Genomic DNA, 11,763 nt, shown 5'->3' with positions numbered 1-11,763 from the left:
CCTAGACATACATACATACATACCTAGACATACATACATACATACATGTACACCTGGGCGGATACACTACATACATACAGAGATACGTATAAGGTTTTACCTGTATAGATGCAGATACGTATATATATATATATATATGTATATATATATATATATATATATTCAACTTTGCATGGTATGGATACGTGTATGTAGGCGACAGATTTTGTGTGTTTCTATGAAGGTGTGAGAGCCTACAGACATGTGAAGGGGAGCCACCTATACGTTGAAATAGAAGAAGAAATGAAGATTTCTAACGAATGCATTTCTATACATGAATGGAAGCGTCTCCTGTAGTCTATCGTATCCCTCTGTTTCTCTTCCTTTTCTGTGTCTGAATTGACCTCCCTAGTTCTCTACTCTTTTCTCTTTCCTTCTTCTTGCCGTGTCATTCTTGAGTTTGTTTCATTTAGTCTCCCATTCTTCTTCTCATCTGCCTTTTGTGACTTCTCACTGGCTATCTATTAACAAAGCATCTTCCTCTTGTTCTCCCCCCCCCCTTGGAGTTTTCCTCTCTTCTTTTCTCCGAGTCTTACGGCTAGCTCCCAGACAAGTCAGAGAAACTTCTCGACTTTTTTCCTCTCTCTCTCTCTCTTCAACTCCTGCTGGACGCTATCTATCTGAGGCTATACAATTGTATGTATATATATGTATATATAGTTAGATGGTGTGTAACATACGCTTATGCATACATGTGTATTCTGCTTCTGGAGACAGAGAGAGATGATGAGTGGCCCAGGACGTCTGTATGTAATTTTTGTGTATGAGTATGTATGAGTATGTATATCTATGTGTATATGTCTATGTATGTATGTTGTTCTTTATACTATGATAGTCATGTCGATGGGCTTTTCTTCTCTATCAAAGGGTGGCTGACTGTCTTGGGCCATTTCTATCTACAGTTTGGCGCTCTCTCCACATACAGAAAGAGAGGTGTGAGAAGGAATCCGTACAAATCGACACATGCACACCTGTACATACACCCGGAGAGATGCTTCCCATCTCAAGTAAACTCCCTTTCTCTTCTACCTTTCCCACCATAGACATTACCATCGCGACTACTACCCTCGTCATTCTTCTCCTTTTCTTTTTCTTGCTCTCTAACTCTCTTTTTGTCCTTCTTCTTCTGTCTTTCCTTATCCAGATGCTACGAAGGCTTTCGACTCCACCCCGATGGTCGTTGTGAAGATATAGACGAATGTGCCGAATCTGCAGGCGCTCCTTCCATCCCCGACTCGTCCTCTTCATTATCTCTTCATCTTCCTTCTTCTTCTTCTCTCCCTTCCTCTACCCCTGTATGCGAACATATCTGTATAAATTTACCAGGAAGTTACACTTGCCGGTGTCGTGAAGGGTATCGACCTGATCCTAATCGAAAAGGCTCCTGTGTGGACATCGACGAATGCAAAGAAAGAAAAGATCTTTGTCAACTCCCTATCCCAGGAGGAGGAGGAGGAGAAGGAGGAGGAGCCAAGAGTGAGTGTATTAATCTTCCAGGGGATTATGAATGCTCCTGTCCGCCTCCTTTCATTCAAAGCAAAGATCGGCATTCCTGCGAGGCAAAAATTTCTTGTCAAGACAACCCAAGTATATGTACAGGTAAAAGAGAAAGACAGATAGAAAAGAAGAATTCTGCTCTCCTCTTCTTTTCTGCTTCTTGACGGAAAGGAGAAGAAGAAGAAGAGCATCTTCTTCATCTTCACCGCCACATCGTAATGAGATCTACCTACCTACCTATATAGATATATACATATCTATATATCTAAATCTATATATATATCTATAGATATATAGATATGTATACATGTATATATACATATAGGTGTATACATACAAATACATATGCTCATGAGAAAGTAGATATATATATGTGCATATATGATTCTATCTATCTCAAATGAATAGATTTATGTATAGACATTATATATATTTATATATATGTATATATATATATGTATGTAGTGAAATATATGTGGATTCATGGGAATGTCAAGAGAAAGAGAGAGAGAGAGCAAAAAAGACAGAGAGAGAAAGAAAGATAGAAAGAGAGAGAGAGACAAAGAGAAAGAGAGACCGATGGTCTTGTGCTGCTAGGAAGAAGGTGCTTCTGTCCCTCCCCCGAGTCGATTGCATCTTCTTTTCTCTTCACACTTGAGGTGTCTAGACATAGGTCGTTGTCTAGATCAAGCGGCATAGATATCTCTCTGGATTTGTGTATATATATATCTATATATGTTGGAATGAGGGATGTATGTATGTGTGGAACGTATGTCCATGTCTACACATATCTGTAGTGAGAGAGAAAGACATAGATCCAGAGCTAGAGAGTGACGTAATACAGCTGAGTGCATGTATTCTGGTTCGAGTTCTTTCTCAGAAGATAGAGTGTACATACACGTAGGACAGTTGAGAAACTAGTCCACATTTTCTTTTAGAGACTTCCTGAGAAAAGAAGATGCTTCCTCAGGTGTACGGACATTCAAGGAGCGGTGCGCATGACCAACAGAATTGCCTCTCTCAGCACCTCTACGCTACTCTAACTACCTCAATTACTGTATACATATGTACATATATATACATATATGTCTATTCGTTGATCTTCTCACTTATCTTAGTCTTTCTTTCTCCTTTACGTCGATCTCTTAGGCGGCATCACCACCTCGTTCCTTTGTATCTTCATCTCCTACTAGCCACGAAAGAACATTTTCTTTCTCCTATCTGTCTTTCCCTCTTTCTTCTTTTTCAGGAGACCATATATGTCGACATGACTCGGTAGCAGATACGTGGCGCTGTGCATGCCCCGAGGGCTTTCAGCCTGTAGAATCTTCTTCTTCTTCTTTCGCCTCTTCACAAGGAAGTCTTCTTTTTGGCGATGTGGCTAGCCGTTACGGGCTGCAAACCCCCCCTTCCCCTCCTGTATGTGCAGATATAAATGAATGCAAGATAGGCTACCCCACACCTGGGAGAAACCCTTGTCCCGATCTATACAGGTAAAGAAAAGAAAAGAAAGAGTGAGAAAGAGTGAGAAAGAAAGGGATCTCTCTCTTTGTATCTTCTCTCGGAATGGATAGGAGAAGAAAGATATGGAGACAGATGTATATCTATAAGTATGTATGTGGATACGTGGAAGAGAGAGAAAGAAGTTTAGTCATGCTGGTCTTCTGTAATAATGACGACATTCATTAGCGATACACCTGCATCATGTAGACAATAATACATGTATATATGTATATATATGTAGACAACAGTAGCAGATACATGAAATATATATTCATATACATCTATATACATATGTCTATATGTAGACAACAGTAGACAGATAGTTATATTTATCTTTATGTACTGAGAGTGTAGTAGAGTGTGGGTTAGTGGTATAGAGTCGTAAAGAGACATAGGACATCCAAAGAAATTCAAGAATTCCAGGAGAGACACAGACTACCCCTTCATCTACTATACACATAGACTCTTCATACATCTAGTATTATAGCCAGGGACTCTTCATACCTCCTGAGAATGAACGTCTTCACTTTGTAAAAAATGAAGAGAAGAGATAGATCCAGGGTATGAATAGGGAGTAGCAAAACCTAAAGAGACATAGCATCCACTTGCATATCTTGAAAATGTGCCGACCCTAGACGAGTAGTTCGCTATGAACGTAGCTAGTTAGCTAGCTATAGACACATAGATAGCCACGTAGATTAGAGCTACAGCAGGTCGTTCTAAGCTACCATGACTAAGCCAAGATTATGACGAAGTTGATAGCCACCAAGTCGTAGGGGGGTTCATTAGGTCCTTAGAAGCTCTAGGTACAGATAGGAAGGAGATGCGCCCCCGCAATTTGTCATAGCTAGCATTGTAGGACACACAGTAGCCACGTCACATCCACTGCATTCCAGACACGAACCAACTCACGCCGGCGGTCTTGAATCTCTCCTTGGTCTAACCTATACTCTTGTTTTGACGAAGTTTGACTCTTCAATCTGTTTTTTCTCATAAGCAAATTCATTTTCACCGCTCACTCCTCTCTTTTCAGCAACAGGGTGACCCTTCATCCTGAAGACCAATTAGATACCACCCGTCTTCTTACATTTTTCTTTGTTAACCTCTCCTCTTTCTTTGCTTTAACACATCGACTAAAACGCCCTTCCACCCCCCTCCTCCCGCGTTCAGTTTCATGTGTCTGCGACTCTGTCTTGTTCCTTGCTGCATGGTTCTGTTTTCCTATCTCTCATCTTTTTGCTTTTCTGTCTTTCTTTTTGCACCTCCTACTCCTACAGGCCTTGCTGCTTGAACATCGCAGGTGGATTTCAGTGTGTCATGTCAAGAAAGAAAGGTTTTATGGCTAGTCGACAACTCTATTGCGAGGCTCCGAGCTTCGATTTCCAAGGACGCCTGGGAAACAATTGAGCTTTTGAGAAAAGGGAAATCCCCCCGTGTCAGTGACGATAGAAGGTTCGGGGATGTTCTCTTCTTTGATAAATCACCCGCTTTCTGTTACTGACACCATCCTGACATGCTGAAAGAAAGAAATAGAAATCTCCTTGTCTTCACCCGCCTAGGGTAGCTGGGTCCTACCTGCAGCCGAGACAGAGGGAGAGAGAGGGAGAGGAGTGAACTCAACTCAAACCCCTCACTCACTCCACCCTCTCTTCTTTTCTTTTGCTCTACTTGCGAGAGAATCTCTTGTCTTCTTGCCGCTCTTTCTTGTGATGACGAGGTGTGTAGAGTTGCTTAGGACAGAGGTGAGCCGAGAAAGTAGGGATCAGGAATCTCAGCCATACTTGGAAAGCTTTATTATTATTTTTTTCTCCCCCAATTACAAAGGAGAAAAAGAAGAGTCTCTTCTCATTATCTAAAGAGGGTCCTTCAACGCCCCGCGACTACTCATCTCCGCTCCTTACGATAGGCAACACTGGAACAATGAGCGATGTTCATGGCCACCATCTATCTATCCTTGCTATTTTAGTCTAACACCCTTGTAAAAAGCAATCTATCTACGCGACACCAGAGATCTAAACCTCCTTGGCAGAGGCTTGCTCCGGACTATTTCACTGATCTCCATAGAGAGAACGACACCAACCTCTGTGACTGAATCTCCTCATCTCTCTTCTTGCCCCCCCCCCCGCGCTTTTAGCAGGGTACAAAAGATCTATCCACGTATGTATTGTGCATCTTTCTCCTGCTCCGAGTATCTTCTTAACCTCCTCACTCAAGTCCGCACGACTACGTACGTATTGACAAAATTGCATACACCCTATCTATCACCGCCGCCAACCTCCGCTCTCTTCTCTTACCATTCAGACCTATACCATTGCTACTGCTGCTGCCCCGTCATCCTCTTCTCGGTATCTGTGATTTGAGAAGATCCCAGTGATTCGTTAAGACGTGTTAGGTAAAAAACACCTCCCGAGCCATTAAGTAGCGAGGAGGAGCAAGCTGGCAGGAGTGAATAAAGGAGTGAAAAAGGAATGATACGAGAGAGGAGAGAATGCGTTAGTGACCTCCCCGATGGATGAAAGAGAAACACACAGCTCAATCTCTCTCTGTATCTATCCTCTCTGCTACCGTCGGGAGGCGAGGGAGAGACAGACAGACAGAGAGTGTGGGTGTCTGTTTATCTGTCTATCTCTCTTGGTCTGTGATGACGGCCTTTAGAAATGAGTGATAGGTATGCTGTTGCTGTTCTTCTTATTTCCATCGAGAAAACCGCATGCACCACCACGCATGGATCAACCACCACCACCACCACCCCGCCAAATACCAAAAACCCCCAGTTTTCGGCGCAAATATATATATACATATATATGTATATACATATATATATATATATGTGGATATGATAGATGTTGTATCTGCGTATCTTCTTACACATAAGAGCATGTATTATGTCGGTCATCGTTCAAACTCTCTCACTCCATCACTTTATTCAGAATGACTCATAGAAACACCACGGGTGGGGACTTTAGTTTACACTTACATATATATACACACATGTTAAACACTCCTTCTCTTTCCATCGTCATTCTCACGCCTCAAGTCCGCCTACCCCCTCACTCGCAGTCACTGTCTTCTTCTTCTTCTTCTTTGCATCTCCCCATGCACCTCTCTATCTCTCTATCTATTTTTCTGTCTCTCTCTCTATCTATCTATCTCTGCCCTCTTTGGTCTCCCTCCGTCAAGATGAAGAAGCGAGACACCCGCAGCAGCAGGATCATCCAGATGACAATGACTATGATGATACCAGATGGAAAAAGAGATCCCAGACATGCTTCTAGCAAGCTAGCTAGCTAGCTAGAACTAGAACTAGACATTCTCAACATCTTCATCACCACATCATGACGATGACACGACGACTTCTATCACACCCACGAACATCCTCATCCTCTTCTCCCCCCTCTCTCGCACGCCACTACCTTTGGTCCCTTTATCAACCGACTATCATCGCACCGTGGTTCTCCTTCTTCTTCTTTTCAGTCCCCTCCTCATTTACGAACTCCTTCATTGCGCAGCTGCTTCGACTTCACGGGGTGCAGGAGGCGGGGAGGGCGAGCTTGTTGTATTTCGCTTCTCAAGTCCACCTCCTGTAGTCTCAGCAGGCGGCGCTGGCGCGCTACCTGCCGCTGCTATATCTGCCGGTGACGCCCCACAGGGCGGAGGGGGAGAAGAAGAAGAAGCTTCTTCTTTCTCTCCTTCTGCTGGAGCTTCTGCTGGGACCCCAGCCGTGTTGGTATGGCTCATTGTCTTCTTAGCTCCTCCTCCGACGTCTTCCGATGGCGACGCTCCTGCAGGTGCGTTTTCTTCATCCTTCTTCATAAGAGTAGAAGACTTCTGCACAGTCGAGCCCGACGCTGCCAGGGAGGGAGGAACAGGAAGATCTTCTCCAACAGGACCCTCAGCAGGAGATTCACCTTCTCCGCCTGCTGCTCCTGCTTTTTCTCCGTCAGCAACGGCTGAGGATGAAGAGGCTACTCCTGGCCGCCCTGTCTCTTGTAATGATAGGCTATTATGAACTTCTTCTTCCGGCTTGAGAGAGGATTGCTGAGGCCCTTTCTCTCCTCCTTGTTCATCTCCCCCGGTCGCTCCTGACTCGTTCTCATCTGGATTCCTTGAGAAATGCGTGAAACTCTTCGTTAGCTTGATACCAAGCGGATTCGAGAGATACATACCTGGCGAAAAAAGGCAAGAAAGAGAGACGAGAAAGAAAGTATAAACAAAGAGAAAACAAAGATGAGGAAAATAGAGGACTCCTCCTCGCGTGCCTCTCCCCACACATACGGATGGATATCAGTAGGCAACTCCACTCACTAGCACACTAGAGATGTTTAATAGATAGATGGATAGATGAAAGATAGATAGATAGATAGATTGGAGAAAGATAGATACATGCAGCCTATGTCCGGGAGAGAGGCAGTAAGACTTTGGGATTCAAGAGGCGAATGTCTGAGTGTCTCGTAGACAGGTTTGAAAGTTTTGTATGTCTTGCGACGAGACGGCTTCCAGAGAAGGGCTTTCCGTTTGAGAAGGCAGACCTCCTCTTACTCTTACGCACACATAGATATACGTATGTTTCAACACGCGTCATGTAGTCTGGAAACATGACAACCCTGTAGACGAGGCTGACTACCTCCTATCAAAATCTCTCGAAATATCTCTCTATCTATCGCTATTAATATATACATCTATCTTGATCGTCTCACTATCTATATCCATACCAACACATATGTAGATATAAGCACCAAGAGTGCAAAGAGTAAAGCAGAAAGCTTGAAGTAGGAGTAGGTTTGTATCTTCTAGCGTTCGACATGAGGAAATGGCAAGAGTAGAGCAGCAATCTTCCATCATCATACACAGACAAGAAAAAACGACTCCAGCCGACAAGGAGAATTCCCCAGTCAAGGAGTCTCGAAGAACGTCTCTCTATCTCCTATCTACTGACTATCTCTCAGTCTTGTATCACTTAACAAAGAAAGAAAGAGAGCATATCTCTCCTTGTCCCGAGAGAGAGAAGGAGAAAGACGTACAGAGAGAGAAAGATATATATAGATATCGATGATGAGTTAGCTAGGCAAGCGGGGAAGGCATAGATACGGTGTCTAAGGGTTTATTTACCCGAGTAGGCATCATAAATAGCAGCGGTTTGTTCATTGACGAGGTGGCCTTGGGAAAGGGGAGATCCTTCGGTGACGATGACCTTCTGGGAATCTGTTTCTGCGAAGGAGATTCTTGGAATGTAGGTTTTCTTTTCTGCTTTGGCTGCTTTATGTTTGGCGAGTTCTTCTTCCGTGAAGACTGTCTTGAATTTCGCGGCAAGAGAGACACGTGGCTTCTCGGGTTTATTGAGACGGATGTCAAAGGAGTAATCGTAAGAGACAAGTTGTCCATCCATAAGAAGATAAATCATGATATCCGATTCGCTGGTTTTCTTAGCGGTGACGACAAAGTCTTTTTCATATTGCATCGTTTTGAAGAACTTTCCCGGTAAAAGGACATCCACGTCAATGAATAGATTGGGGGGATGAACAACGAAAGCAAGCTTGGAACTGTTTCTACTACATAGACCTCCTTTAACAAGATCCACCTGCTTAGGGACCACGAGAAATCCCCATTGAAAGTAATGTACGAAGAAGTCATACCGTGAGGTTCCTGGCTGAGATGGTAGAGCAATAGTGTCAACGGCCCCGGGGATGGCGAAAGAGCCATAAACGAGTGCTTTATCACTGCATGGATCTACCGAACAGAAACCTCCTATATAGCTAACAGGAGTCACATTCCATGCGGAGGAATTGGCGTCAGATCTTGATAAGTATAAACATGAATCGGGTGTATAGCGAACGACAGCGTTGCATGGATTCATGAGAAACACGACCGGTCTCCATGACTTCGTGAGAACGGGCATTCTCTCCGGAGACGTCCATGAAACAACGGTCGAAAGTACCGGCAACTTGATATAAACCGTCTTTTCCCCTTCAATAGACAATACAAAATCGTCCTTTCTCCATGACCTCACATCATATTGCCCCGTTACCGCTTGGGTAAACTCAGGTGGCGCGGAACGTCCTTCTAAGGGGTGGAGATTTCTCAGGCGACCATCACAAAAAGTCGTCTGTCTTAAGCTCAATTCAGGACCAAGCCCCGCCCATCCTTTCGAATCACAATACTGCTTGTCATTCCACACAATTGCTCCTGCTACGGGTGTGACCGACGGGGGCTCATCCATAGCCAAATTTGAATCAAGAGGAAGGAACGGTGTGGCCATCTTGTTGGGAATTGGTAAGCAAGGGCCGTGCGAAGAAAGGAAAGTCGGAGAGGAAGAAAAAAAAGGAACAAAAGAAACAGGTAACAAAAAGACAACGAGACAAAAAAGAAGCCAAGAAAGAAAGAAAGACCGAAAGAAAAAAACGAAGGGAAATCGGAGCTGGGGCGGATAAAGCTGCTTCAGCGGCCGCTGTATTTGAGGATGGAACGATCACACAATCTTTTCTTTGCCCTCCACTTGGGAAGCAAAAAGAACGAACAAAAAAAAAGGAAATAAAAAGAAAAAGAAAGAAAGAGCTTCTCTGAGAGAAGGGAAGAAACAAACCAGGACGACGAAAGATGTGAATACTAACTCACCAGGATGAACTAGCCACGACTGCGGGTTGACAACAGCACGAAAAAGAAGAAGGGATAACCGTGGATCCCGCTGTTGCAGAGAAAAGAGAGAGGGGACGGATGGAGAGAGATTGGCTGGAGTTGCAGTCACATGAACAGGCCTTGAAAGATTTTTCCGAGTTTACGCCAAATCAATGAACGGAAAGAAATCCGAAGGAAATCAACACATAGGAACGAAAAAAGATACGATGGGAGAATTCCACGGTACCGGCTCTCTCTCTTTTTCAAAGCCCTCCCTGCTGCTTTCTTCCCTCTTGCCTCCTGCTTTCTAAGAGCAGGGTGGGGACGCAAACCATCGAAGTCGATTGATCGATGGATTTTTTACGGGGGATGGATGGATCGCATCGCTTCCATACCGTCGTCCATCATCCATCCTCAACAGCCCCATACAAACCATGACCGTCACCACCACCACCGGCTGCAAACGGTCTGATAAACTACGAAGAAGTAAGCCGCGGGCTTACCTACCAGCTTAGGTTGCCCATGGATTTCAGCGACCAAAGAAACTCCCACGAACTCGAATGAACACACCTGATAAGATGCGAGTGATCGATGTGCAACTTTACCGATTTCGTGAAGGAGAGAACGGATGTTGTTCGGTCGTTTTCTTCTTCTTTCTCGTTTTCCTCAACTCTCCTTGCAGGAACAGCGGGCAACGGCCTGCAGGAAAGCCGAAGGGTTGGCTGAGAGAAAAGAAAACGCCAACGACCACTCCCACTACCACCACCACCAAGCCACAAACCAAACAGCAGCACTATTATCAGCGGCTTGAAGCCTTTATTCTCTAAGGCAGGATCAGTAGTAGTAGTAGCCGTCGAGGGTGGAATTCGCTGAGCCGATCATTAAGAATATGAAGTAAGGAAACCCCCATGCGAACGCTTCAATCTGCACTTGACTTCTAAGGAAAACAACACCTCTTAGACGGTTCTCGTCACGTGCAGGGGAAGTGCCGGTGTGTTGCTGGTATTGTCGGGATCGGGAAGGAAAGACGAGGAGGGGTAGAGATCAGAACCAAGAATGAAATAGCAATCCAAGCGGGAATAGTTGACTCGTTGATATGTATCTATACGGATCAATGGATTAATCATAGAAGTAGGTGTCCTCATAAGAAAGTAGGCATTACTTGCACAGCACCCACTCCGACCTGGGACAACCTGCAGCGCCTTTGCGTCCATCCATTATGGAACGACGAAGTATCTACCCAGCATGAGTCACACTGGCCAACTGGCTAAATCAATGTAGCTATTCTTCGAAACTGTGATGCTACTGTGCTTGAAGGTATAGCTAAGATGATTAGGATAGGAGGATCGAACCAGTCGAAGTCAAGCGGCATTTAGCTGAGCCATAACACAAAGAAGAGCTATTTCTAGTCTACCCAGCTCTCTACACTTCCCCGTTCATGATGTAGCCGCAGAAAACAGGATATCCATGCCACGACCAGCTGAAAGCTGTAGAAGAACACGGATGGGTCAGTGCTCATCTTCTTTGTCAGACACTGTAGAGAAAAGTCGACTTCCCTATGACTTCCTCATAGCGGAAGATGTTCTGGTCTCCCCTTTGATTGACATTGGCGAGAACCGACGGCGTTGCAAGCTGTCGGCGACGCTCTAGTGCTGTGTGTGTCCTTCTCGGTGAAGGGTGGTACTTCGTTATACTTCACGATTGCGCCATTCAGGCCAGGTCGAGGCAGCACGATTTACCAGTCTCCGGTCTTTTATTGGGTATCGATGAAGACTGATCTTTCTCTGTGTTCCAAGAATCACCGAATCGCCTGACGGTCAACCACACCGCCACGGGGAACTCGGATAAAGAAAAAACCAAATTTTTTTCAATCAAGAGAGAGTTTACTTTTAAATCCTCAAGCTTTACTTGACCAGCGTTATATGAAACGCTACCGATGGTGGAAGGCAGTGTATCTTCAACGTCCATTCATGACCTGGAACGTAACCCCGTCACAATGAGCTTCACGTTGGCTGCCACAGTGGCCAAAATCTCGTTCAACACTGGTCAGACTTGAGGATTTGCAGGTAAGAGCTCTTTCTTTCGATGAGGCTGATATGCCCGCCAAAGCCT

At 44.7% G+C, this 11,763-nt stretch overlaps 2 protein-coding genes across 2 annotated transcripts; one reads left to right on the top strand and one right to left on the bottom strand.

Annotated features, from left to right (window-relative positions):
- Positions 1-1,184: 1,184 nt before the first annotated feature.
- Positions 1,185-4,723, top strand: CSUI_007675 (calcium binding egf domain-containing protein; the record flags this gene model as incomplete). Its single annotated transcript, XM_068067820.1, has 3 exons — positions 1,185-1,638; positions 2,786-3,029; positions 4,317-4,723. Coding segments are annotated over 3 exons (828 nt in total), but the record flags the coding sequence as incomplete, so codon positions are not given.
- A 1,143-nt stretch (positions 4,724-5,866) lies between these two features.
- CSUI_007674 (translation initiation factor if-2) lies at positions 5,867-10,372 on the bottom strand. The gene is made up of 2 exons (XM_068067819.1): positions 8,149-10,372; positions 5,867-7,205 (listed from the first exon to the last, which is right to left on the bottom strand). The coding sequence occupies exons 1-2, from the start codon at positions 9,293-9,295 to the stop codon at positions 6,538-6,540; spliced, it is 1,815 nt and encodes a 604-aa protein (XP_067920204.1). The 5' UTR covers positions 9,296-10,372; the 3' UTR covers positions 5,867-6,537.
- Between the last annotated feature and the right edge of the window lie 1,391 nt (positions 10,373-11,763).

This window comes from Cystoisospora suis, assembly GCF_002600585.1.
Source record: "Cystoisospora suis strain Wien I chromosome Unknown contig_4115, whole genome shotgun sequence".
NCBI classification, from domain to species: Eukaryota; Apicomplexa; class Conoidasida; order Eucoccidiorida; family Sarcocystidae; genus Cystoisospora; species Cystoisospora suis.
The sequence above is the reverse complement of the archived record's forward strand: the minus strand, read 5'-3'. Positions and strand labels throughout refer to the sequence as shown.